General features: G+C 41.3%; 1 protein-coding gene across 1 annotated transcript in view; it reads left to right on the forward strand.

Moving 5' to 3' along the window:
- Positions 1 to 3,078: 3,078 nt before the first annotated feature.
- The window catches only part of DOCK8 (dedicator of cytokinesis 8), a 220,983-nt gene continuing 196,583 nt past the window's right edge, over positions 3,079 to 27,478 (forward strand). Inside the window, exon 1 of the mRNA XM_068551869.1 lies at positions 3,079 to 3,373. Coding sequence (XP_068407970.1) covers positions 3,321 to 3,373 — 53 coding nt within the window. The 5' untranslated portion in view covers positions 3,079 to 3,320. The remainder of the gene's footprint in view (positions 3,374 to 27,478) is intronic.

The following is a 27,478-nucleotide window of genomic DNA, read 5'->3' on the forward strand; positions in this document are numbered from 1 at the left end:
AGAAGCCACTATAAGCCAGTTGGAGAAGGTCGGACTTGGTCATAGAGGCTATAGGAAGCCACCAAAGTTAATTGAGCAGGGAAGTAACATGATGAAACGGTATTTTAGTAAAATTAATACAGTGGTAGAGTCAGATTGGATTGGAATAAGGAGAAGCTATAGGCAGGGAGCCATTTAAAATCTTATTTTTTGTCATCCAGACATTAATTTATAAGGGCTGGGTCAGAATGGAAGCAGTGAGAACAGTGATATTTATAAAGGAGTGATGTTTATATAGAATAAATGACAGGCCTTGTTAGCTGATTAGATCTGAAGGGTAAAGAAGGGGAAGAAGTCAGAGCTGACACATTATAAAGAGCAGAGCAGATGGGGTCATTCTATGACTGAGAATTCTGTGGTCCAAACAGGGTGTGACTCGCTCAGGATCACATAGTTAGTGAAAACCTGAAGCCAGAACCCAGATTTCCTGCTTTCCCCTCCATTAAATGATTCCAAAGCTTTTAACTGGCAAGTGGGAAATAGTGCCACCAACAGAAATGAGTGATTATGGAGCGACAGAAATCTTATACAGTTGGGTAGAGGAGATGGAGAGTTTCAGTTTTTTGTTTGTGGAGTTTGAAGATATTTAAGTGGAAATATCTGGGCGATTGGAAATGCCCCGTACTAGTCTGTGATCTCGGGCCAGTCTCTTAACCTCTCTGAGCCTTGGTTTCCCCAGCTGCAAAGTGAGGATAATGTTATTACTTAAGGGTTGTTATTAATTAATTAATATTTGAAAAGGGCTTGAAACAGGCCCTGGTACAAGGTAAGTGTTATTTAATTGTCTGTTGTAAAAAATAAGTAAGACGCAATGTAAAGAAAGAGACTGGCTTTCTGAGAAGGTAAGAAGAAGATATGGAGAAAACTACAGGAGAATTTGGGATAATTGATATAAGGTCTGTCATAGAAGGGAGGAATTTTATAAAGGTGAGAAACAAAATCAAATGACACAAAGATGCAGAGAAAGAGGAAGGCCTAGAGACGTCACATGGTGTGGAAAGAAGGAAGCCTTCCAGAGTGGGCTTTGGACAGAGTGGCAATTAGGAAAGAAGCCCTAGAGGGAAATTGGAGGGAGTGAGAAATGAAGCAAGGCACTTAGCTATTTTTGAAGTTTGCCAGCGATCTGTGACTGTACCCAAGAGCAGATAGAATATTTAAAAATAGGCATTTGCCTAATTTAGTGGATAACACACTCATGGTGAATTACCAAAAGGCTGTTAAGGAAATCTGGAGTCATTTCTAACCATCATTTCTAACTAAGGAATTGATGGGATGGAGGTTAATGATGCTGGCCTTACTTTCATAGTTAGGTACCAAACGCTAAGGTGAATGAGTTGAATGCAGCATGAGCTGACATAAGATGGGAGATTTTAAGATTCCTCCCCCCCCTCCCCACACACACAAAAGTTTTCCTTAATTGCAAATTCTGAAAATTTGAGATACTCTCATTACATTTTATTTATGTCTGTGTGGACACCAATAAATTTTGCTCTGTATGAAAGTGTATGTCACAAACATTCAGAAACTAAGAGAAGCCCATCTGAAAGGCTGACTGAAGATTCTAGTGTAAAACAATTTTCTACAAATCATCTATTTGTTCCCAGTTTGAAGAAGTATTTAATTGTTATTATTGAATTGTTCTCTTAGTATTTTTCTATGTAAATCTTTGCTTATAAATTCCAGTGTGGTAAACATACCTGGGAGAATTTTGAAAGTCAGAAACTCCACATTTCAAAAAGTTTTCTTTTCTTTGGATCTCGTTTCATAGTCTATGTAATGTTACACTTATGACCTGTGTCTTATACTATGCTTAAAGCCATTGATATTTGAAGTGGGGAGGGGGAGGAGAGTTACCTAACCAGCTCTGAAGAATTACTAAACTACCTGAGATAGCTGAAACCAGAGAAAGAAAGGCAGTGGGCAAGAGACAGAATTCACTTCTCAGGCACTTTAATATTAGGTCACAAACTAGGTTCTATTGAACCAGCACTATCCAACAGGAATATAATGTGAGCTACATGTGTAATTTTAAATTTTCCTTAATGAGAGCCACATTCTGAAGAGGGAAAAACAAACAGGTGAAATTCATTTTAATAATATTTACCTAACATATGCAAAGTATCGTTTTAACATGATCAACATAAAAAATCATTGACAGGCTATTTTGCATCATTTTTTCTGTACTGTGTTCAAAGTTCGGTGCGTATTTTACACAGCACATCTCAATTCAGACTAACTATAATTTCAAGTGGTCCATAGTCACATGTGGGTAGTGGCTACCTACCGGACAGTAGTACAGCTTTGAACCAAACGTATCTCGATTTCGTATTTTTTTTTAAGGGTCAACTGACAAACAGAGGCATTACATACGGAGTGCTCTAGCAGAGTAAAACTTAGAGCAAGTCGGTAAACACAGACTTTTCCACTACAGTGAGCACTGGGAGTTTTCTGATTTTTTTCTTGAGTTTGGGGCTGAACTTCTTTGTACACTTCTCGGTCTGAAGCTGAAATAAACAGGCTTGCAGCATATGCTTGAATCACAGGAAAGTGCTGTGCACTGTTTCTCCAGAGAAAAGCATTTATCTCCAGGTTTTAAAAAATTGTTTATTCCTTGCATGGACTCGTTATATTTATTTAAAGTCACCCCAGTAAGGATGACGGACATACCATTGGCGAAAGTTGGTATGTCTCCTGAAGTTTCCACCAACGTTTTTTTTTTTTTCTTTTTCTTGTTAAATTTAAGCTGCCTGCTCCAGGGCATGGTGCGAACACTTAACAAGGCCTAGCGCAAAGAATTCCAGGGTAGGTTTCCCGACCTCGCCAGCTGTGCGGGGCGGGCGGAAGGCGCGCGTTCCCAACTCTTGCCCACAGGCCCTGGCAGCCTCGCAGCTTCGGGCAGATGGAGTTTCCGGCCTCGCTCAGTGGTCGCCGGGTCATCCGCCCGAGCTCCTTTCTGCCTGAGGTCAGGGCCCCGGGAAGAAGCGCGCCGGCGGTCCGAGCATCCGGAGGGCAATTCCGCGGTGGGTCCACACCCTCCTCGCGCGCCGCTCCCTGCGCGCCGGGCCGGGCGCCGGGTGGCAGGGCTGGCCGCCGCAGCTCTGAGGTTGGGCCCTCCCCCGGGGTGATTTCAGCGCTGAAGGTGGAAATGCGGAAGTTTCCAGCTGCGACTGACAGATGAGGCTCGCGTCCCGCTCGGCACGTGCTGCTGCAGCCCTGCGGCGCGCCAGGCCCCCGCTGGGCGCCTCCCCAGACCCTACAGGCCGAAGAGCCGGCGGCGCGCCATGGCTACGCTGCCGAGCGCAGAGCGCCGCGCGTTCGCGCTCAAGATCAACAGGTAAGAGGCGCCCCGCGGCGGACTCGCGGCCGCACCGCCTCAGCTGGTGGAGTGCGGCGCCTGGGCCGCTCCGAGGGGTAGGGGTGGGGGTGGAGGTTGCCGCCGCCGGAGTCCCTGGGAGTCTGCGGGGGGGAGGGCGGGGAGGGCGCCCGAGACACGGGCCCCCGGGGCCCCGGGGCCCCGGGGCCCCGAGGCGGCTGCGATGGGGCCCTTGAGCGCGGGATGGCCCGAGGGCTGGGCTCAGCCAGCTGCTCCCCGAGAACCCCAGTCCTCCTGATGGTCCTGTCACCAGTGTCTCTTCCCGGAGCCACCTCCCCAACCCCGCCTCGCCCGCGCCACCCTCGGGGTTGACAGGTGGCCGGGCCCGGGTAGTGTGAAGGACACAGGGTTAGCAGTGCTGGGCACGCCACGGAGTTGCTCATAAACTGCGCCTTGCTTTGAGGCTGCTCCGAGAAGGGGCGAGAGAAGAAGTGGTTGAAATGAGGAGAGTTTTGCTTTGAGGCAGCTGCTTCAAAACTTCGGTTGTTCCGAGGAGGACTCTTTCCCCTCTCGTTTTATTTTTCCAGAAAAAAGTTTGGCTCCTACTGACATCGCTATTTTTATTCTCTGGTCCAAAGGAGCCATGAAGTGGAAAAAGTGATTTTTTAAATTCCCCGTTTAAATAAACAAAAAGGAATTGCCTGTGGCTGACATTTTTACATTTCTAGCACTCCAGCAAAGAACTAAGGACATAGATCCAACCCACCGTCCAATTCATAATCAAAATTGCACAAACTAAATGTAAGCACATCTACTGCTCAAAGCTCTCACTAAAGGTGCTTTAACTGCAGTTTTTCCTCCACTGAAAACTGCTGACAAGTGTTTGGAGACCGTTTTGTCGTGCCCTGAGAAATCTAGACTGTCTGGTTAAAAGATAATATGAAATTCATCCTGAAGGGTCAACTTATTATTTTACTGCCCCCATTGCTCTAGGATTGGTTAGTCTTCTTTTAGCTGAGCCTGTGAAAGGCTAGTTCCACAGTCCATTTTTGTGCTGCTAGACTGCGAAGAGGTTTCAGCCACGGGGAATTAGAAGCCCGGAATAATAAGGTGGTAAGGTCTTGCAGAGGGCATATTGAGCTTTACTGGCCATTTTATTTCCACCTGTTGTGTAGCTGTGAGCAAACCATTTCTCTCTTTTTTTTTTTTTTATGATTTTTTTTCCTCCATATTTTAAATTTATTTATTTATTTACTTATTTTTCGTTGTGTTGTGTCTTCGTTTCTGTGAGGGCTTTCTCTAGTTGTGGCAAGCGGGGGCCACTCTTCATCGCGGTGCGCGGGCCTCTCACTATCGCGGCCTCTCCTGTTGCGGAGCACAGGCTCCAGACGCGCAGGCTCAGTAGTTGTGGCTCACGGGCCTAGTTGCTCCGCGGCATGTGGGATCTTCCCAGACCAGGGCTCGAACCCGTGTCCCCTGCATTAGCAGGCAGACTCTCAACCACTGCACCACCAGGGAAGCCCCAAACCATTTCTCTTACCTTACTATTTCTTCATCTTTAAAATGAGTTTAATTATTATTGTGTACTGTGTATTAATGTTGGAGGCCGAAAGGTAGTAGTCAAAAGGCATAAAGTATATCAGGGATTTCCCTATGGGGATTTTTTTTCTGCATCGGGTTTTGTGCCTGTTGCCATGCAGGAGGGGCAGTTCGTTTGGGGGCTGAGGGAAATCAAACTGAAGTTCCTGATGGATGTACCACTTGTCATAGCTGCTGCTCTTCTATCTCTCTTCTATTTCAGGTCAGGTGGTATGACTCTGACAGAAATGTTAAGAGACTTGGGGTTGGGTGGAATTAATCTGAGGAGAGCAATAGGACCTTCACTAATCCCTATAAGGCAGTCTTGAAAGCAGCAGTGGGGTTGGTGTAGCCTGGGGGTTCAGAATAAAGGCCCTTTCTGACTTAACTTAAAATGGCATAGATGATCCTATTTGCAAAGCAGAAATAGAGACACATAGAGAACAAATATATGGATACCGAGGGGTAAGTGGGAGGGTGGGAGGAATTGGGAGATTGGGATTGACACATATATGCTGTTGATACTATTTATAAAATAGATAACTAATGAGAACATACTGTATAGCACAGGGAACTCTACTCAATGCTCTGTGGTGACCTGAATGGGAAGGAAGTCCAAAAGGGAGGGCATATATGTATATGTATGGCTGATTCATTTTGCTGTACAGTAGAAACTAACACAACATTGTAAGGCAACTATACTCCAATAAAAATTAATTAAAAAAAACAATAATGGGGCTTCCCTGGTGGCGCAGTGGTTGAGAGTCTGCCTGCCAATGCAGGGGACACGGGTTCGAGCCCTGGTCTGGGAAGATCCCACGTGCCGCGGAGCAGCTGGGCCCGTGAGCCACAATTACTGAGCCTGCGCGTCTGGAGCCTGTGCTCCGCAACAAGAGAGGCCGCGATAGTGAGAGGCCCGCGCACCGCGATGAAGAGTGGCCCCCACTCGCCGCAACTAGAGAAAAGCCCTCGCACAGAAACGAAGACCCAAGACAGCCATAAATAAATAAATAAATTTAAAAAAAAAACAAAAAAAACCAATAATACCTGTGTAACCATGACAAATACTAGTCTATTAATCCAACAAAACAAGATAATCAAAACTGAAATAAAAACAAAGATTCTAAAAAAAAAAAAAAAAAAGAATAAAGGCCCTGGCTGGAATCACATCTGCTTACCGATTGGCTCTCTGCACCAGACTAACTGTGTGACACTGGGCATGCTATTTAACCTCTCTAAACTTTGAGTTTTTATATGTTGAATGGGGATATTCATCGTAATCAATACCTACCTTGTATGACTGTTGAGAGGATTAAGGGAAATAATATACACAAAGCGCTTATAGTGCCTGGCTCAGAATAAATGTTAAATAAATGCTAGCTGGCTTCATCCACATTACTATCGGCTTCATCATTGTCGTCATCATCTCCATTGCCACCAACTTGAAGATCCTAAGAAAGAAAGGTAGGAAGGAAAGCTGAAGCTGGAGAACTTCCTGTGCAGAGACCAGTCTGGGCTGGGAACAGTGATGCCAGTAGCAGGTTGGAGCCCCCTTGGGGTTGATGTTCTTGCTCATATGTCTTCCATCTCTGTGCTGAGGATACCAGACACACCCAGTGGAACAGAATGTGTGATGCAATCTGACCAAGAAAGGCCCCACTCAAGTTAAATAAAATTTAAAAGTTTCCCTAATCCTCAGGCAAAAATAAGGATTGGATATTCCTGTTTAGGGGGTTCTATTTTCCCTTTGGAAGCATTTTGTGTACTGGGTAGAGAGTTATGCAGAGGAGCTTGGCAGAAATTATTGTTCAAAGGAATGGATTAATAAGGGCCCACCTAGTATTAACATAATGTTAAAATGCACCATTTATTGATCATTTACTATGTCCCAGACACTGTGTTATGTGCTTAACGGATTATATTGTTAGATTCTTACAAAAACCCTATGAGACTCACCTGACGTCTCATGTAGAAGAAGAAAATGAAGCTTGGAGATGTAGTTGCACAGGCCATGTAATTTGTTCAAGGCCATGCAAACATCAGAGGCAGAGCTGGGATTACAAACTGCTCCAAAGGCTGTGTTCTTAATTGGGCATGTGCTATTTTGATCCACATTTCTTAAGAATTTCCTTTAAAAGCAAGCAAGTAATTAATTTTAAAAAACACATCATTTCAGTAGCAGCATTGCAAATTGTTCTGATCAGTGTTTAACATGTAAACAAACTAAGTGTGATGTTTTGCAATTTTGAAGTTGGAAAAGAAAATATTTTCCCTTGCACGCCTGTGTACTATTCTTTTTTTTAAATAGATCAACTTACAAAAGTAAGGCAATGTTGAAATATGGCCATCAGTACATTCAGCATGGGTTCATATTTTTTCACCTTTCTACCCTGAATGATACAAACTATCATTAAAAAATGTTTGTGGGGTTAAATCAATGTGCTTCCTGTAAAGGAAATACTCAAATCTGATATATTAAAAATTTTACTTGTAAAAAGCTGAGTTCTGCCCATACCAGCCTAAAGAAAGAGTGAGCAGACTACCTTACAGTAGGAAAAGAATGTTCCTCATTGTTCCCAAATTCTTTGGCTTCCTGCAAGCGGCATTGCCCAGTCTAGGGGCAGGACCAAAGTGAAGGAGGAACCTGGGAATGCCCACCAGTGCCCATTCCCCCATGATTGCCCTGGCTCTTTCATATTCTTATGAAGCCTAAATTTCCATGTGTTGGAAATCATCATAGGATATTTTTTTGTTTCATTTTGAGCACCAAGTGTAATTGTATGATGTGATCGTATGATGTGTTACAGTTGAACATCTCTCTAGAACCCACAGCTTGGGGAGATACAAGAGAAAAGATCTACCACTGAATTTTTCTAAGCTGGAAGAGTAAAATTTAATTTCTTATAAGTGTTAGATATTTGTCTTCGTTTCAGTTTAATTGTCACTAACTTCCTGTGCACAAAGGAAAGACTACATCTGAATTAAGCAGTTCATAATTATGTTTGCGTTGGGGAATTCAGGCACTGCTGCATTAAGTGTCATAATACATTCCTTGTATGAGCACCAATTCTTATCAACTACCTTTCTTTCTTAGTAGCATTTAGGGCTTTCATGTGTTATAAAAATTATTATTACTATTCTGAAAATTCATTAAACAAAATCTTAGTTTCTTTCAAACACAGGATATAGAACTAGATCAAATATGAAAGTAATGTAAGGACCTTGGGTAAAGAGAGGAAAAATGCACAATGTAGAAAAAATATTAATGATCCTCTGGACATTAAGGATTGAAAGGGGTAAATAATAATGACTTATGCTTGTGTAATTCTTACTGTATGGCAGGTATGGGTCTATGCATATCGTAACTCATTCACCCCTGTGATGTAGGAACAATTACTATCTCCATTTTACAGATGGAAAAACTGGGCACCAAGGACTTAAGAAAATTGTCCAAAGTCACAAACATCTAAGGCCGGAGCTGGAATTCAAATGCAGGCAGCCTTGCTCCAAAATCCTCTCCCTAAACCCCTATACACCATGCTACTGTCTCAGTTTTATTATATTTATTTATTTTTAAAAATTTTTTGCTGCACTGAGTAGCATGTGGGATCTTAGTTCCCTGACCAGGGATGGAACCTGCGTCCCCTGCAGTGGAAGCATGGAGTCTTAACCACTGGACCACCAGGGAAGTCCAGTTTTATTTTAAAATAATAATAAAATAAGTAATATTTATTGGCTACTTACTATGTGCCTAGTATTGTGTTGTGAACTTTACATACCTTCATTTCATCATTGTAGAAAAGGAACAAAATGTGATGCATAATAATTATCATTAGAGAGTGATTTTGTGTAAGATAAAAACAAGGGTCCAAGAAGACAGATTGCATTTAAGAACAATCCCAATAATCTTAGAAAAAAGATACAAATGAACTTGTGTACAAAACAGAGATAGACCCACAGACATAGAAAATAAACTTATGGTTACCAAAGGGGAAAGGCAGGGAGGGATAATTTAGGGGGTTGGGATTGACATATACACACTACTATATACAAAGTAGATAACCAACAAGGACCTACTGTATAGCACAGGGAACTATACTCCATTTTTTTGTAATAACCTACAAGGGAAAAGAATCTGAAAAAGTATATATATATGTGTATATATATATATATATATACACATATATATATACATATATATACACACACACATATATATATAAAACTGAATCACTTTGCTGTACAAAGTGACATTGACATTGACAATGTAATGAGATCATAACATGACATTGTAAATCAAGTATACTTCAATAAAAAAAGAACAACCCCAATAATTTTCGGCATAAAGACCAGAACAAGAAGGAGGCACTGAGCTGTTCCTGAGAAGTGTTTGCTAATTTTGTCTGCAAAAATGATGCAAGCATAAAATATATGTATTCATATGTCTAAATGCACGTCTGCAGTGAAACAGTGCTATTCTCTAGTAGTGACGGCAGAGCAGGGTGTGGTTGCTTTCAGAAATTGCTTCATTTGTCGGATGTGTTCTAGACCAAAAACCATGAGAAGAGGCTTCAGGCAATTGAACTCAGAATTTTGGTCTTTCACATTCAGAATCATTTTTTTTTTTTGGATTCTTGGAAAAGCTCCACTTGAACTTCAGGCATCTAGTGCAATTGAAAGAACCTTCTGCCAGGGTGAGCTTTTCAATTGGAGTTCTTTGAGCTCTGACAATTCACATGTATATGTAAAGTCAGTGTTTACTTCTACATGGCAAAGAAAATATAATTATGTCATGTGGTTACCTAGGGAGAGAGGGAGAGCTCAGGGGACCAGGTCTCCCATCTCCACTCCCCACACAGAGCTAGTGATGGAATGAGATGATGTTAAAAACGCCTCAACCTTCCATCCTCTGTAACAGACAGGGATGTGACTACCCAGACTTCTTGCCGGAGGAGGCTAAGGAAAAAGAGTGCTTAGTTCTTTTCAATGGTGAACACCAGGTGCTTATTCATGTTTTGGTCAGTAATAAGTGGCTAAAGCAACAGGGATGTGCTATTCCTTTTCCCACGAATGTTCAGTCTAACTTATTACCAATCAGCAGCTATAAAGGTTCTCTAGGCTCTAGGAAATTACAACAGAGTTTATGCAGTTGTGGTTAAGTGTGGTCCCTGTGCTTCTAGAGTTTGCACTTTAGTAGTATAGTTTGCTGTATTGACAACTTGGGGGTACGCAGAATAAAAACAGAATGATATCTCTGAAAGTATATAGGAAGGCATCTGTATGCAGGGTGCGGTGAAATCAAACAAATTGGCAAAGTTGGCCTAGGGTATAAGACCATTATATTACGTCCCACTGTGTTTAGATCAAATGCAAGATTAGAAAAGCAGAAATGGCAATGGCAGAACTAGTGTTTCATCCACATTCTATTCTTTCATCCATGTTCATCATTAAAAGTGGGAAAGTACAACAAGCAAAAATTTCTATTGCCCATAAGTTATAGCTCTTAATATTTGGATGTACATCTTTCCATTTTTAGAAAAGTGAGATCACATTGCACATGTTTTATGCTGTACTTTTTAAATTTAGAAATATGAACTCTCCATGTTCATCCACATAGAGCTACATTATAATTTACATAGGCTGTATAAAATTGTGTTGTTTAGATATACAGTGATTTATTGAATTAATTCTCTATGATTGGGTCTTAAGATAGTTTCTAATTTTTTATAATAATGTACAGAGCTTGATGAACAGTTTTATGCATATATCTTTATGTGTTAGTGCAAATATTCCCTTAAAATTTCTAGAAGTGGAATTGCTTGCTTAAAGGAAAGAAACATTTTTCAAGCTTTTGCTACACATGGCCAAGTTGTTTCCCAGAAAAGTTATACCTATTTACACTGCTGCCAGTGGCCCTACAAGTTCTCATTTCCTCACATTCACACCCCCACCTGGTTTTATCATTCTTTTAAAACTTTATTAGAAATCTTGACCCCTTCTCTTCAATGTCTCTTACCTCTTCCTATTCAGCTTCTCTCCCAGATCCCTGTATGACCTCTGAAGTCATTCTTTAGGGATTAAAATAGTTGTGCAATATATATACTACCAAATGTAAAATCCTTATGGGGATATTTGGGGCTTGGTAAAATTGAATGGTTGGGCTGATTCTCCCCTGTTTGATCAGGGAGATGTAGTTCCTCTATTGTACCATACCTCAAATTAGACAAACTGGGAAGAATGGCCATGGATAGAAATGTTTTTCCCCAAATCTCTGCTTTGCCTTGTTGCTACACAGGGCAGTACTCAGCACACAGCAGACATCTTCTTTGGTGGAACTGTTTGAGTTCTCGGTAGTCAGTTCTCTGCTGTGTACTCTGAACACTCAAGAGAACTTGGGGTCTCATCAAGAAGTTACCCACCTGAGGCCCTGGATTGTTAGGGAGGCAAACTAGAGTTGCCTAAGGGGTGCTAGTCCTCATGCAGTAATTTACACCAGAATGACCATCCCCTTTCCCTTATGCTAGTGGAAAACTTGGGTTCAAAGTCCACTAGAAATGCACTTTATCCTGCTATTTACCATAAATGTTGTTTCAAGGCAATGCTGGCCATCTGTTCTCTATGGGAACAGGATTGCCTCTGGTTTGCTTTACCTACTGGTATTTTACTCTTTGATTCTAAATCACTACCTGTTCTCACAGTATCCCTTTAGAAGGGGTATCCAATTTGCCAATTTTTTAAAATTAATCTTTATTGGATTATAGTTGATTTACAATGTTATGTTAGTTTCTGCTGTACAGCAAAGTGAATCAGTTATACATATACATATATCCGCCCTTTTTTGGATTCTTTTCCCATATAGGCCATTACTGAGTATTGAGTAGAGTTACCTATGTTCTGCAATAGGTTATTATTAGTTATCTATTTTATATATAGTAGTGTGTATATGTCTCCAATTTGCCTATTGTATCTTGTTCTCTACCCAATAATTTCAATCAACTCACATGAATTTTTTGATTGCCTATGATTTTCTCTAGGCATTATGAAAAACAAAAAACCCCCCAAACTCCCAAAACAACAAGTTTATCCCCCAGAATTCAGCTGGAGTGAGCAGATTCACATAAGTGAACACAAGAGATGGTGTTTGGTTGCATGGCCAGGTGAGGGTTAAGGGCAGGAATGAAATGTTGACATAACTCAGAGGGGAAGGAAGGAGTAGCAGCCCTAGAGGGTGAGGAGGTGAGGCTTCAGCCAGGCCTGAAGGACAGGGAGGTGACTGACAGATGAAACTGGTATAGTGTGAAGAATGGGTTGGAGGGGGCTCCATGAGAGGGGTAAGGAGGCAGTTGCAGTCATTCCGATGTGAGGTGATGTCTGGGATTAGGCTGGCGTAATGAGCATGGAAAGAAAAGGGTCTGCGTCAACAGATACTTCAAGGGGAATCAGCTGGACTTGAGAAACAACTAAATATTTATTCATTGGCTCATTTCATGAATATTGATTGTAGTCGACTATGTGCCAGGCAGTGTGTGTTCTAAGAGGTGAGGATAGAGCAGTGAATAAGCAGACAAGGTTCCTGTCCTGAAAGAAGTCATTTTTCCAGTGGGAAGACAATAAAGAAATAAACCAGGAAATGAAAAGGAAATATCAGGTAAGATACGGTGCTATGTAGAGAATGTAAAAAGGGCCATGTCAGGTGTGTGGATACCTTAGGATAGAATGGTCAAGGAAGGCATCCCTAAGGAGATGAGCTCCGGCCCGGACCAGGCAGGGGAGCTAGTTAGCAAGTCCCATACCCAGGGCAAAAGTAAGGCTGATGTGTTGGAAGAAAAGAGAGCCAGTGTGTCTGGACAGAGTGAGTGAGGGGGGTGAGTGGTAGAGATGAAGAGAAAAGTAGGCAGAAAAGAAATCATAAAAAGTCCTTAGAAGCCGAGGAAAATGTTCAAATGTTATTCCAAGTGCAATGGGAAGGTTTTGGGAGCAGAGGCACGATGTGATTGACCTCTGTGTTTAGAAGATCACTCTGGCTCCCCTATGGAGAAGAAAAGAGCAGAAGCAAGGCAAGGTGAGAGGTAGTACAGGGTCCACGGGAAAGGTGATGGTGGCAGGACTGGGGAGCCGAGAATAGAGGGAGAGAAGCCGTCGGCTCTGAGACATATTTTGGAAATTGGGTTGATGGATTAGACGTGGCATGGAGGACAATGAGAGAAAAAGAGGAATCAAGATGTCTCTCAGGTTAGAGTTATGTGTGGATGTTGATGCTTTTAACAGATAAAAAAGACTGGATGAAGAACAGGCTTTCAGGCTGAATCACGAGTTTAATTGGGGACACACTAAGGTGCATATTAGAAATTCAACTGGAATTACCTACTACGTAGTTTTATTCGGGAATCTGGGGCTCAGGGGAGAGGTCAAAGCTGGATATTTAAATTTGCACATCATTACCATATAGATGATATTTTAAAATAATGGGGAGAAAGAAAATATTAGAGTTATCTTGGTAAGTTTTTTAACAGCCACAAAGCTATATGTATAGTATGATATCTTTTTTATGGAAAAGTACATATGTGTGTATCTCCCTACAGAGATTAAATAGATTGATACATGTGATAGGGAGGTGAGCGGAAGGACATGTGCTAACATGTGATAAGTGTTGGATAATACCTGGGTGTTAGGATTATTGGTGATTTTTGTTTCCTTGTATGCGACGTGTGTGGATGTATATTTGACAAGTTTTCTTCAAAGAGTGTTTTTGCAATTGGGAAAACTAAAGTTTATAAAAGAGGTAACACTAAGATTTCCATCCTGGGGAAATTGGATAAAGAGGATGCCAATGAGAAATTATGAAAATTAGGACCTTGAGTTGGTTTAAGGAGGATGATTTTGTACTTCTCTTGTAGAGTTTTGTTTAAGAGAATATAGTAGATTTCACATTTCCATATATTTGCTCTCCCTCCCTGTCAGAGGAATTTACTTTTCACCTTGTTGAAAATGATGTGGTCACTTTGAGGTACGCTTTCAGAGCTGGCCTGCCCTTTGTCATATCATTGCTTCCTATTCTATACAACCAGCAATGCTCCAGACAGAGGCTGATCTGTCAACCTGTGTCCTAGAGTAGAGACAGTTAGAGCAGAGCCACAATTGCTCTCTGGAAGTCTTTGTTTTTATAAGCCACTAAGATTTTTGGATTATTTTTTATCACAGCAAAACCAAGCCTACCCTGACTAGTACAGATGAGCATAAAATATACAGCATTTCTAATGGGCAGTTTGAGATACAAACTTGCGGCTTGAATGATAGGTCAGGATGGAAAATATTGATTAGGAAGTCATCAATAAGATGGGGCTGGGAATGAAGAATGGACACATTTTCTAAGTAGGGATGTAGACTGGGAAGAGAAAAGGAATGGGCCTAGAGGGTCACGGCTAGTTGGTGCAAGAGAAGAGCTATACAGAGAGGAGGAAGAATTTGACTAAGATGTAGCAGACTGGGGTGCTATTAGAAAAGGGAGGTAACAGGGCAGTTAAACAGGTCAGATGCAAAATTATGAGGACAAAGAAAGAGGCATCAGATTTGACTTGATGGTGATCAGTGTGAACCTCTGAGACAGCAGTTTTAGTGGAGCTGTGGGGAAGGAAGTCCGATTTCACAGGTTATGAAGGGAGTCAATGCAGAGGAAATGGAGGAAGCTGGTAGAGACCACTCCTTTCAAAAGTTTGGATCAGGCAGAGGAGAAGTGGGGCAGCGGTAACCAGCGGCTCTAACAAGGCTTTGACTTTCACACAAATATCACATGCAATGCTAACAGAGGATTCTTTCATCTTAGAGAGAAAGCACACAGTTTATTTTTTTTTCCCTATAAAATAAGTCTTACATGTGACTAAAGATATTTAAAATACCTGATACTGTCTAATATATCATAAATTTTGCTGGCACTAACAGTAATTAAAATAGTCAACTTAGATATTTTCTTCCTGGGAGATTTTGAAACTCAGTGGCACTGTTATATATTATCTTTAAGAACATGGTTATCCTTTCTGTTTTATTTTGTTTACATTTATCTTCATATGTTTGAAGTACAAAAATTATAGGAAAGAGTACCAATATTAGCTACATGTTAAACAAACCACGTGTTGTGCGTTGAGTTGTGTCCCCCCCAAAAGTTTCCTAAGTCTTTGTGAACGTCATCTTATTTTGGAAATAAGGTTTTTGCAGATGTAATCAAGTTAAGATGAGGTCACACTGGACTAGGGTGGACCCTAAATCCAATCACTGGTGTCCTTATGAGAAGAGACACAGAGCCACACAGAGAGGAGGCCATGTGAAGACAGGCAGAGATTGGAGTTATGTCACCACATGCCAAGGAACACCAAGGTCTGCCAGCAACCACCAGAAGCTAGAAGAGGCAAGGAAAGATTCTTCCCTAGAGCCTTCAGAGGGAGCAGGTCCTGCTGACACCTTGATTTTGGACCTCTGGCTTCCAGAACAGCGTGAGAATAAATTTCTGTTGTTTTAGGCCACCAGGCTCATGACAATTTGTTATGGCATCCCTAGGAAACTAATAGAGTACCTCAAAGTTTATTCACTTAAAACAACAGCAGTTTAGTGTTTCTCATGATTCTGTGGGTTGGCAGTTTGGGTTGGGCTCAGCAGTTTGGTTCTGCTGGTCCTGCTGTGGGCATCATGTGGCTGCAATTCCCTGGTGGCTAGATTGAAGCTGGAGCATCTAAGATGGCCTTACTCACAAGTCCAGGGCCCTGGGGGGCTGGCTGTCTCTCTGAACATGGTCTCTTTTCCTTCAGAGGTCGGCTCCATATTCCTTACATGGTAGAGAGGACATTCTAAGAGGATGAAGGTGGAAGCTGCAAGGCTCCTTGAGGCTTAGTCTAGAGTTCCTACAACATTACTTACGCCACATTCCTTGGTCAAAGCAAGTCACACGGCAACCCAGCTTCAAGGGATAGGGAAGTAGGCTAAGTCTCTTGATGGGAGGAGCTGCAAAATATTTGTCCATTTTAATCTATTACAGTCCCCAACAAAAAAAGTGATCATATCCCATTTCAAACTGCACATATTTAAGCCAAAGGTCTTGTCATTCTCTGTTCAGATCACAATACCCATTTCACTGGCAGAGAAACTGGGAACAGATTAAATCAGCTCCTTCAAAGTTACCAATGAGTCATGCTTTGTGAGAGACTTTTTTGGCCCATGGAAGACAGCTATATATCCAGAAGAGCTAATCACAGTCCTGCCTGGAGGCAAGTGAATAAACTTAATAACTTCCTGGGTTTCTCTTAAATCCCATAATTACGTTGATGGAGCCCAGATTGCAGAGCTCTCTAGTCCAGAGATGAAGCAGCAGTTTGAGGATATCAGAGAAAGAAGGTGCTTGAAAATTGCTATGTGTTGTTCAAAGGAGCAGGATTTGAGGCTAAATTAAATGACTAGCAAAAGGGCCAGTGAGCTCTTTATCCTCAAGAGTTACCAAATGGGCTTAGAAATTCAGTGACTGCTCTGGTCCAGTGTATGTTCTGGGCTGGGAAGAATTAATGAGAGTAGAAGAAAAGAATGGTGCAGAGAAGCAGAGAGATCAACCTGTTAGGAAGGTATATGCTGTGGTCTGTCTTAGAAGGTTCACCCTTTTATGAGTTAGGATTGCTTTTAGCTGCTGCAAGGAACAGACAATCCCGCTAAACAGTGGCTTAAATAAATCAGGGGTTTACTTATTTTTCTTGAGTAGGAAGAATTCCAGTGGTTGGCAGTCTAGGCTTGGTGTGATAGTCCAAAATACCACTGGAGACCCAGGTTCCTTGTGTCTTTGTGTTCCACCATCTTTAGTGTGTGGCTCTCATCCTCATGGTCAGAAGATGGCTCTTGAAATTCTACGCATTGAAAGAATATTGAAGACAGGAAGAAGAGGAAAGGCCAAAGAGGCATGTCAGCTAACTTTGCTCTCTTTTCAGGAACTTTCCCAGAAACTCCCACAGTGACATTTGCTATATACCTCATTGATCAGATCTGTTACTCTACCTATAAGAGAGGTTGGCAAATGTAGTTTTTATTAGCCCAGCACATTGCCACCTCCAACACAACTAGGGTTGAGTTAGAAGGAAGGGGGTAATGTCTATTGATGGGCAACTTAATGGTCTTTGCCATTGCTCCCAACAGTTGCTCTGGGGACAAATTAGTGACAGAACTTCCATTGTGGCAACATGGTGCTTCCATCCCGTTAATACTTGTAGCAGATTCAAGCTCATCTAATTCCAGGACCCTGGCCTAATGAGGAGGGATATCCAGGCTTATAGGTCTAGTATTAAATTAGCTGTTGTAACAAATAATCCCAAGATCTCAGTGGATTAACCCAACAAAATCTTATTTCATATTCATGTCATAGTCTGATGCAGGTCAGGTGGCTCTCCTCCAAGCAGTGACTCAGGGACCCAGGCTGCTTCCACCTTATGGCTCTGCCATAAGAAAAACTTTCAGGTTTTTCTGATAACATTCAGCTGTTGGCCAGGAGGAAAAGAGAGTGAAAGATTGTGCCTCCAGTTCTTAAATACCTCAACTCCAAAGTGGTCCACATTGCTTCCACTCACATCCCATTGATGAGGACTACTTAACAAGTCCATTGATGTGCAAGGAAGGCTGGGGAAGATAGTTCTTGTCCAGCAGCTACTTTCCAGCAACAAATCTTCACTGCAAAAGGGGAGCATGAATCTTTGGGGGTCAACTAGCCATCTCTGCTACAGGATCCCAATCACAAAGGAGGGGCCATTAACAAAATATCAATAAATGTATGTGTAGGCCTGGTTTGCTGTGCGTTTGGTTGATAGATAAAAGCCACGTGGTCTCAGTCACAACAGTATGAGAGTGGAGGCTGTAATGGAAGCAAACATGAAAAGCAAATGCTGAAAGCACCTGAGATTCTAGGAGGAGATAATAAGAATACAAGGCATAATTATCGTTTAAGGAAGGTGACTGATAGTTAAAAAAAATTTATTTTAAATCTAATTGCAGTCAAGGACACCAGAAGTGCTATGTACAGCTGAACACTTATTGGAAACTCTGCAGATTGACAAGGAGCCAAGTTGCTCAGCCATTTTTTTTTTTCCTGAGAACAATCAGTTTTAACACACTTTAGGAAAAACCACAAGATGAAGATATTTTTAAAGCTTTTGAGTGATTAACTTAGAATTAATATTTCATATGACAGGAAGTAAGATGTTTCGGATGTTAGAGAAAGAAGCATTCGAAAACTTTGCATTCCCACTGAGGAGAAACAATGTCATAGTCCAATCTCCACTCTGTGACAGGAGAACTTTGATGAGAAGCTGAGTCACTATACTTTTCGTGACTGGTTCCCTTTGGGTTGGTTGAATTCTCTTGTTTATTTGCCTTTTAATCGTTTTAATAATCTGTGAAATCAGTCTTCCTTATTCATGTTAACAGTTGTAGTAATAATAATAACAACCCACAGAGCTCTCACTGCAGAGAGAAAACAGGTTAAACCTTTGAGTCAGGATAGGAGGAGGCAAACAAGTCAGATTCCTGTCCCAACCCCACTGATTCCCAACAGGAGCATTTTTCAAAAGTTCTTTAACTTCCCCGAGTCTTAGTTTTCTCATCTGTAAGACAGAAATATTAATAATACCAACACCAACAGGGTCAGATGAAATAGTATCTATGAAAATGCCACATAAATCAGAGAGCACTGCACGCATTTTAATAAAACATCTGTAAAATGGGAATAGGTGCCTTGTTTCTGTGATCAGTCGATGAGGTGACATATGTCATACACCTGGCACAGGGTCTCACACTTGGTCACACAGGATCTCAGAAAAGAAAAATAAAACACATCACACTGAATATTTGAGTCACACCAGGCTCCAAATGCCCATTTTACCACTTCCTAACTAGCTGTGAGCAAGCTACTTAACTTCTCTGGGCCTCAATTTCTTTATCTGTTACATAAAAAGATAATGTACTATCCTATAGGGTTGTTATTAGAATTAAATGAGACTATGCAGAAATTACCATATACATGTTTGATAAATGTTAATTTCTCTTTCCTCTTCTCCTTTGGAAAAGGAAAGTGATTTGGTATAAATAGTTGAATTCTCATTTGCGATTAAGAAATAAGCAAATTATTTAATCCATATTAAAGGAATTGTTTTGTTTTCTGAGCAAAGTTAAATAGCAACTGCTCCTCTGCAGTTAAAAAAATTTTTTTTAAATGTTAAAAAAAAATTGTTTTGTTTTCTGAGCAGACTTAAATAGCAGCTGCTCCTCTGCAGAGAAGGGCAGCCTGAGCCTCCGTATCAAGTAGTCCTGGTGATTCAGGTTTTCTTTTGCCTGAACACAGCTGTCCTGGGCTGCTACACACACCCCGCACGGCCTTAGAAGAATTCACACATTTCAACTTTCTGGGTCTCAGTTTCTTCAAGATGGAGTTATAATAGATGATTTCTAAAATCCCTTTCAGAGCTAACATGACTTTGTTTGTTTATAAATGCTTCCCCCACTAGATCCACTCAAAAGGATGAATGCCAGGTCCCAGACTGTCCTTGAGAAGAAATTTGGGACCCAAGCCAATAACAAATGACAGCAACTTAACTATGACTTTTTTTCAAAATTCTGTTTTACTGAGAAGTAGACAGATCAACTGTATAATTTGTCTTCATTGACAGAGGAAGACTGTCAATGAGAAACTGAGAAATCAGTGGTATATTTCTTGTCACATCAGAAGGAAAGAGATAGACACAATATGATCAATGACTATTATTTTTAAAAATGAATTCTTGCATTTTTTGAGCACTTTTACCATGTCCTTCACATGTGTTACCTTGTATAATTCTCATAACAGCCTAAAAGGTTAAGGGTGTTCTTATTATCCCAAGGATGTAGATTTGGAAACTGAGGCTGTGAGGTTATACAGTTTTCCCAAGGATATAAATAGTAAAGCTGTGGTGGAAACACAGGTCTAGCTGAGACCAAACCCGTGCTCTTCACCGCTTGCTTCTTGTTACTGCCAAGCATTGCTGCCAGCAAGCCAACTTTCTTGCTGAAATAAGTTTTCATCGTGACCTTGCCGTGGAATTTATCAAGATTGTTTTTTCCATATGCCATAATATGTTTCGTTTCGCCTCAGACGAGTCAGAGGATTAACTTCCAAGAGAGACAGACTGTGTCCACTCCAAACACAACTAGAGGTAGCCTTACAGCATCTGAAAATCCTGTGCTGGTGTCTCTTCATCACAGCTTGAATATGATTTTATGGACTTTTTTCTATCGTTCCATTAGAGTGGACCAAAACAGACTTGATTTTTTTCCCTGAAATTAGCTATGAACAAAGGTGCATTTTCAAACTAAAGAGTCTTTTTTTTTCCTCCTCCATGTTATCAAAACTAGAAACAGTCCACTAAAAGCACTGCCCAGCCTCAGGGGCTTAATTAGCTCAGGGGTATAATGGATGAAACTTGATTTTTAGAAGGAGGAGAGAATGTTTGGGATGTTGGGAGGTGTCGGGAGACCTCTTTATGTTTTGGTGTAACAAACACAGTTCCATTCACATCTGGCCCCTTCAAACCGATGCCCATTCCCGTCCCCGAGTGCTGCTGACGTTATGAACTGCACCACACCCACAGATGGAGAGTCAACTGCTGTGTTCATTCTCTGGGAAGATGTCATAGTGTGGAGAAAGAGATGCCACCCTGGGGATCAGACTTGGGTTCTAGTCTCTACCACCAGTGAAATTCGAGTTTCAGATACAAAGAAGAAAGATCTGATTGATCCCCTGACAGTTCAATATTTACTAGTTGATGCGTGCTTTGTTTAATGTCAAGATTCTCAGGGTGCCCCAGTTTGAACAACAGCTGTGTTCCCAACTGCAGAGCTGTTTTTCTTTCTTCCCTACCCTTCCCCTGAGGCCTCAAGTGGCTCCAGATGAAATGGGGTGTGTGGAGGGAGGGGGAAGGGGGATGGAGTTATTTCATTTATCTCATTGCCCAAATCTAGACGACTCTGACCACAAAAGTATTTTCCATCCTACCCTCTGGAAGAGTATGTCAGTGAAAGGGACTGCTTGGTCCACAGTCCCCCTTTCTCTCCACAACTCCATCATCCATCCTCAAAGATGATGGTACCTACTACTCCAAAATCTTAACTTGTTCTTTAATACTAGCTTTCAAAGTTTTTTCACCACTGCCCACAGAAAGAAATACACGGTACATCACAATCTCCCCCTTTCATACACACAGAGCACTCTTCTCCTTTCTAGCATGTATCACAATTTGTAATCCTAAATTTGTATGATTGTTTATTTCATGCCCCTGCCGCCCCACCTGCCCCTAGTAGACTGGAGGCTTCAGAAGGGTAGGTTTTGCTAACTTTCCAATGTTTAGAGCTTAGCATAACTCCTAGCATATAGTAGATGTTTAATAAATATTTATTAAAGAATTAATAAACTAATTTATGTGGCCAGCCTTCCCCAGGTCTTCAGGGTTCCTCCATAGAATTCCATCACTCCTCTCAAGTCTAATGTTAGCTCCCAGCTATGGAGGTTTGAAGTTCAAAATTATTGGAGGTGCTTCCCCACCATAGCCCCTGAAGGCCCTACTCGTGTTTTCTTCCTAGTCCGTCTATGGTCGCTTATGACAGGTGGGCCAGTGAATTTTGAAGATGGCTGGCTGCTGCCTCACTGAGTTCTTGGGGGCAGGTGCATCCCTCCAAGGGAGCTGATGGAAGGGCTGTCCAGGGGCAGGGCAGACCTCTGGATCCAAGTCACAGGACACCTGGGTTTTCTGACTGCTGGCCATTTGTTTTGCCCACATCAGATTATCATTCTAGGTCACCCACCTTCTGAGGCTGCTTTGCTGATTGCTGACTTCAGGTCCTAGGCCCCTAAGGCCTCTCTCAGCCTGCTGTGTACAGCGTAGTAAGCCATCTTCAGCTAACAGCATGGGTAATTTAGCCTTCCAGGGTACTTGCTTTTTTAACAAAGGCAGCTCTCAAAGTATTTATAATACATCTCTAATGATGAAATCATTAGGCATCTTGAAAAACAGTGAAGAAACTGAAGGGTTCTCTCCATAGGACCCCAGTGAGGCTGACCCTACCCTACTCCTTGCCATAGGTTGGCTCCATTTGCTGTATTGCTGTGACTAAAGAAAGAAACTGGTATCTTGAAGCATCTACTCTGTGCAAAGTATCAGGCATTTTCCCAAGTATCTCTGATACTTACACAATTCCAGGTCATTGGCAGAGAAGCCAACATTCGTTGGCTAGCACCAAGATGTGGATGTTAAAGCTTCAGACTCACTAGACCAAGTGATATGGGACTTTGAGATGATTTTTCAGACAATTTAGGCAAGCAAACAAAACAACTAAAAAGGGCACACAAAAAAAGTGTGGTTTTTTGACCTACTTTTTATCTGACAGAGGCAGGAGAGGCAGAGGAAATGGACTGTAGGAATACTTAAGGGATTATTTCTTATGGTGGAAGGAAGGACAAATATATATTTGAAGCCTTTAGAATATACCTATAAAATGATTCCACTTTTCTAAGTGGTCTTGCTGTTGAATCCCGAGATTGTGGACATGTAATTCACAGGTAATTTACCAGTTTTAAAATAAGACCTTCAACAAGTCCAAGTAAGTTAGATAAACTAGATGGTGGTGCCACAGAAAAAAAAGAAATTTACCAGTATTTTTTCTCTTTGAGCATTCAGTTTAGCGTCTCCTAATTGGTGTTGAAGATCACATGTGAATATTGAGTATTTAAAAGGTTTTATATGACCTGAATATTTTCCTTTTGATGCTTAATAAAAATATTTTTATACTTACAACCAAAATAGAATATAATACTGCATAAATTAATTGTCATTCACACCTGATGTATAGAAAGAAGTACATTTCCTTATTTATCATACTATTAATTTGAATTTGCTGTTTGTTTTTTATTTTCTTTTTTAATTATTATTTATTTATTTATTTTTAACATCTTTATCGGAGTATAACTGCTTTACAATGGTGTGTTAGTTTCTGCTTTATAACAAAGTAATCAGCTATATATATACATATATCCCCATATGTCTTCCCTCTTGTGTCTCCCTCCCTCCCACCCTCCCTATCCCACCCCTCTAGGTGGTCACAAAGCTGATCTCCCTGTGCTATGCGGCTGCTTCCCACTAGCTATCGGTTTTACATTTGGTAGTGTATATATGTACATGCCACTCTCTCACTTTGTCCCAGCTTACCCTTCCCCCTCCCCGTGTCCTCAAGTCCATTCTCTAGTAGGTCTGCATCTTTATTCCTGTTCTTCATGACCATTTTTTTTTCAGATTCCATATATATGTGTTAGCATATGGTATTTGTTTTTCTCTTTCTGACTTACTTCACTCTGTATGACAGACTCTAGGTCCATCCACCTCACTACAAATAACTCAATTTCATTTCTTTTTATGGCTGAGTAATATTCCATTGTATGTATGTGCCATATCTTCTTTATCCATTCATCTGTCGATGGACAGTTGGGTTGCTTCCATGTCCTGGCTATGCTGTTTGTTTTTTAATGTCTCTTTGTCAGCTGGAGAAACAGATTATGAATTGCTATTTTATATCTTTTCACTGCTTCCACAATTTGAAAATTAATCAAATACAGCAAGCTAATGAGCCTGTAGAATTTACATGAATTTTCTAATCTTTTAATCAAGAAGGGTATTTCTGACAGGAGATCTTTTATGGTGCCTATTTGTCATTTTTAAAATATTCAAACTTGTTTTATGGCAGAGAAATCTTTGTTTCAAAAGTGTGGCAGTCTCTGGGGAAATAAATTTTTCCAAGCTTAACTTCTGTTGATAGTATTATTGTTTATAAATAAAATATTTCTAATTCCATTCTGTAGCCTCCATGTAAAGTATATTAAAAAGTTCTTTTCTGTTCCCTATAAATTAAAAAAAAAAAAAGAAACAGAGTTGAACAAGCAATCTGTGCAGACTTTGTGTTGAAGTTCTTCAGTACCTTCAGGAAAAAGAGTCTTGTGTTTGGTATAGTAATCTGGTGGACTGGGGCCTCAGGTGAGGTGGCTTTTCTGGGGGACACTGACACTGGGGTGTTACATGCTGCCACACTCACTCTCCCCCCTGGGCTTGTGTCCCTAGAGCCCCAGAAGGGAGCGCTTGGTTCTCTTGCTTGGCTATTTTTCCCCATGCTTTCCTTGACCTGTGCCTTTTATACAAAACACTAACATTGCCCATTCTATCATCTTATGGCCTGACTCATTACCAGATTTACTTGGTCAGTTTTATATTTCTTCCTTTCAAAGAAATACCATTCACTTACATCAGGTGCTCTTTTTTTCCCCTTTTCTCTGATTCAGTTATCAGGGCCTGAGGAAAATTGAGACATAAGTTATGTTGGTTTAGATTGTCCACCTTCCTATTCCATCCCTCCCTGGCTCCACCCACTTCTAGCATGTTCTGAGATTCTTATCCAGACATGGTCTGCAAGGGCTCTCTCTATCTGTACCTGTCTTTCTTCTTCTCCCCTAACCACCTTCAAAACCATCCCTTACCTGATCCGTCCTTCAATGTGAATTGGTTTGTGGCTGGTAAGCATGCAGTGGGTTATTGCTTATAGAGTTAGTTGCATTTTTACTGAGATAAAGTTATTAACAAATGCAGGGTCACTGCCTGGGGAAGCAGACCTAACTCTGGAAAATGGGACTTTCCAGAAACATCATAATCTTATGGATGGGCTTTTGTGGCCTGATACTGTTACTTCATTCTAAAGGACAGAATGAGGTGAGGGCAGAACTGAATGCAGTTTATACCTCCACTCTAGGCAGGTAGCAGGGAGGTCATGCCTTCCCAGGTCGGACCCAATGCCCCATCTTCTCATTTCTCTCTTTGTACCTGGTTGTGTTTGTAACTGTTGTCACTGCTGTATACACTTCCCTTACCTGGGACCTCACAGGATGGGGTGAAGGTGGAGGCAAAGGACTGCTGGGAAGTTGCCCAGGATCTTGGGCCAGTGCCAGGAAATGGCAAGCTTTCATGTCCAGAAATAGCCCTATGGCATGACTTTTGGGGATAGAACTGCCTACACCAGAGTATTCACATCCCAAATTTGTCACGCTGAGTTTTACTCTCCGACAGTAGCCTCTTTAAAGCAGTACAAAGATAAGTCACCATCCAAGTCTTAGCCTGCCTCTGACTGCCGTCTATTTCTCCACGCAGGTAAATGAAAAAAGAGCAGTCAGTGATGTTTTATATACTGTCAGCACGAATCTGACAGCCTCAATAAACGTCCCTTCAAAAACAATATATAACATCAAACCTTTCTTCTCTGTTCCTGGCTGGTTAGAGTGTATCACATCTGCCATGCCATTTTTGGCCTTTCTAAGTATATTCTATTACTTTTAATTATAGCATCAAAACAATTCATAACACCCTGAAAGCTTGATAAAGTTGCCATTGGCCCAAAGGCCCTCTCTCTTATTTTAGAACATGGGCTTTGTAAGGAGGAGCCACAGCTTGTGACCATCTGATCTTCCTGACTGTATTCCACACACTAAGGATCTTTTAAGTTGTCATTATGTCCTGACACAAGCATTTACCATATCTTTAGGAGCATGTGCGGTTCAAGATGAGAGGGCAAGAGAGGGCTGGGTTGTTTATTATTAAACTGACAGGGAACAGTCAAGGCTCATGCGCTACTGCTTTCAGTTGGGCAAAAGAGGAGAAATTGATTGCTTTATAGAGATTCCTTTCTGCATTCTTTAGGGAAAAATTTTCCATGTGGGCCAAATGATCAAACTGGACAATTTTGAGCTCAACAACTTTGACATTGGCTCTTGAAGGAATGAAACAATTAACTGATTTCCTTCGAGAAAAGACCATTTAGTATAATCTATCTACTCTGCAGAAAATATTCACAATAGACTCATCACAACAGGACCCTCTAATACCACATAACATTGGGGTTTTCATTGCTGGGATTCTTCAATTTAATGCTTCCCCATATTTGAGGAATAAGATTTACTTACCTGGACCGGCTGCTGATCCTTTTCTTCTCAATCCCAAATTTATTCAAGTACTACCAGTTGGGAATTAACAACATCTAAAGGACAGAAAGGGGGAGGAAAACCAGTTTAAAAAACTAATGACATTTGGCTCGGAGAGTTGGTAGTATGTGTATAATTCCAGGGAGGGGTTTCATGAAGGATGGAGAAGGTCAACAGTGTGTGATGCAACAGAAAGGTCAAGTTAGAACAGGACTGGAAAGAGGTCAGTGGCTGCCCAGTGTATCAAGGGCAGCTTCTGCACAGAAGCCTGGGAGCCCTGGATTAAGGATGGGAGGGGGTGGCGGAAGGGGAGGCTGGGTGGTCAGGGGAAGGGGAGAGATAGGGAGCTTGAGGATGAAGGGAAGGTTTTCTTTTCTGATGGAACTGAGTTGAGCAAGTTTCTAGGAAGTAGTGAGGAGTTGGGAGATGGAGAGTGCTGGTTAAGATCGTATATGGATCATTGATGAGGAAAGATCTTGAATAACATTTCTGTTCCAGGTACCTTTTCTGCCTTCTCCATTCCACATCCCCCCAAAATATTTAGTGCATTAACAGATTTTGGATTTCAAAGGGCTTCACTTTTCATGTGCTTGAGATTTGTTCCTTGGTGAAACATGAAGAGACAAAACTCTACACAAAAAAAGAGAATCATAGTTGATGAAAAATCAACCTTCAGTAGTTGCTCTTAAATCTTTTACCATTGCTAATATGGGTATTTGAATTACATTTGGAACGTATTCCAAGACTACTTACTGTGGAAGGATTAATGATGTTGGAGCTGGGTTCAAAGTCTCAATGACAAGCTAAAACCTGTTCTCTTCAGTAGTCAGATGTAAGGTTTAATATCCCTTCTTCAGAAAGCTTTCACATGCTGGGCTTTCCATTGCTAAGCTGCTGGAACAGGAAAATGCCAGAAGTTTAACTCTTATAGCAATTATGTTATGCAAGTTTCTTAACGTTTGTTGGCCTCAGTTTTCTAATTTGTAAGGTGAAGATAATACCCATCTCATAGGGTTGTTGTGAGGATTAAGTGGGCTAATTAAAGCAGTTCCTGTCAAACAGTAAGCCCTCAATAAGTGTGAGCTAGCCTTATAATTGTAGCGATTGTAGGCTTTTCTAGGTTACAAGGATTATGGATACTAATTACCTCTGGTAATGGTGAATGACCAAGTTACCTGTTAATATGAATTATTTTAAGGATACGACACAAAGTAAGGAGAACAGGAAACTACTTAGCACATTAGGTCGGCAGATCCAAGGGAAATGTTTTTGTTTTTGTTTTTCTCTTGCCAATACTTACAAACTGTAGATTTCATATGAAAATTCAGATTTCCAGTAACACTAGGCATGTTACTCCAATGATGGCCTGGAGCAAAGTAGTCCCTCACTTCTCCAGATGGGTCTGTGATCTCAGGTTTGCCAAGGTTAGTGCCAATCCCCACTACTAGTTACGGGCCCAGGGCCTCCATGTAAGGTTGTTCAGGTTACCC

This window comes from Eschrichtius robustus, chromosome 10 (assembly GCF_028021215.1).
Source record: "Eschrichtius robustus isolate mEscRob2 chromosome 10, mEscRob2.pri, whole genome shotgun sequence".
NCBI lineage: Eukaryota > Metazoa > Chordata > Mammalia > Artiodactyla > Eschrichtiidae > Eschrichtius > Eschrichtius robustus.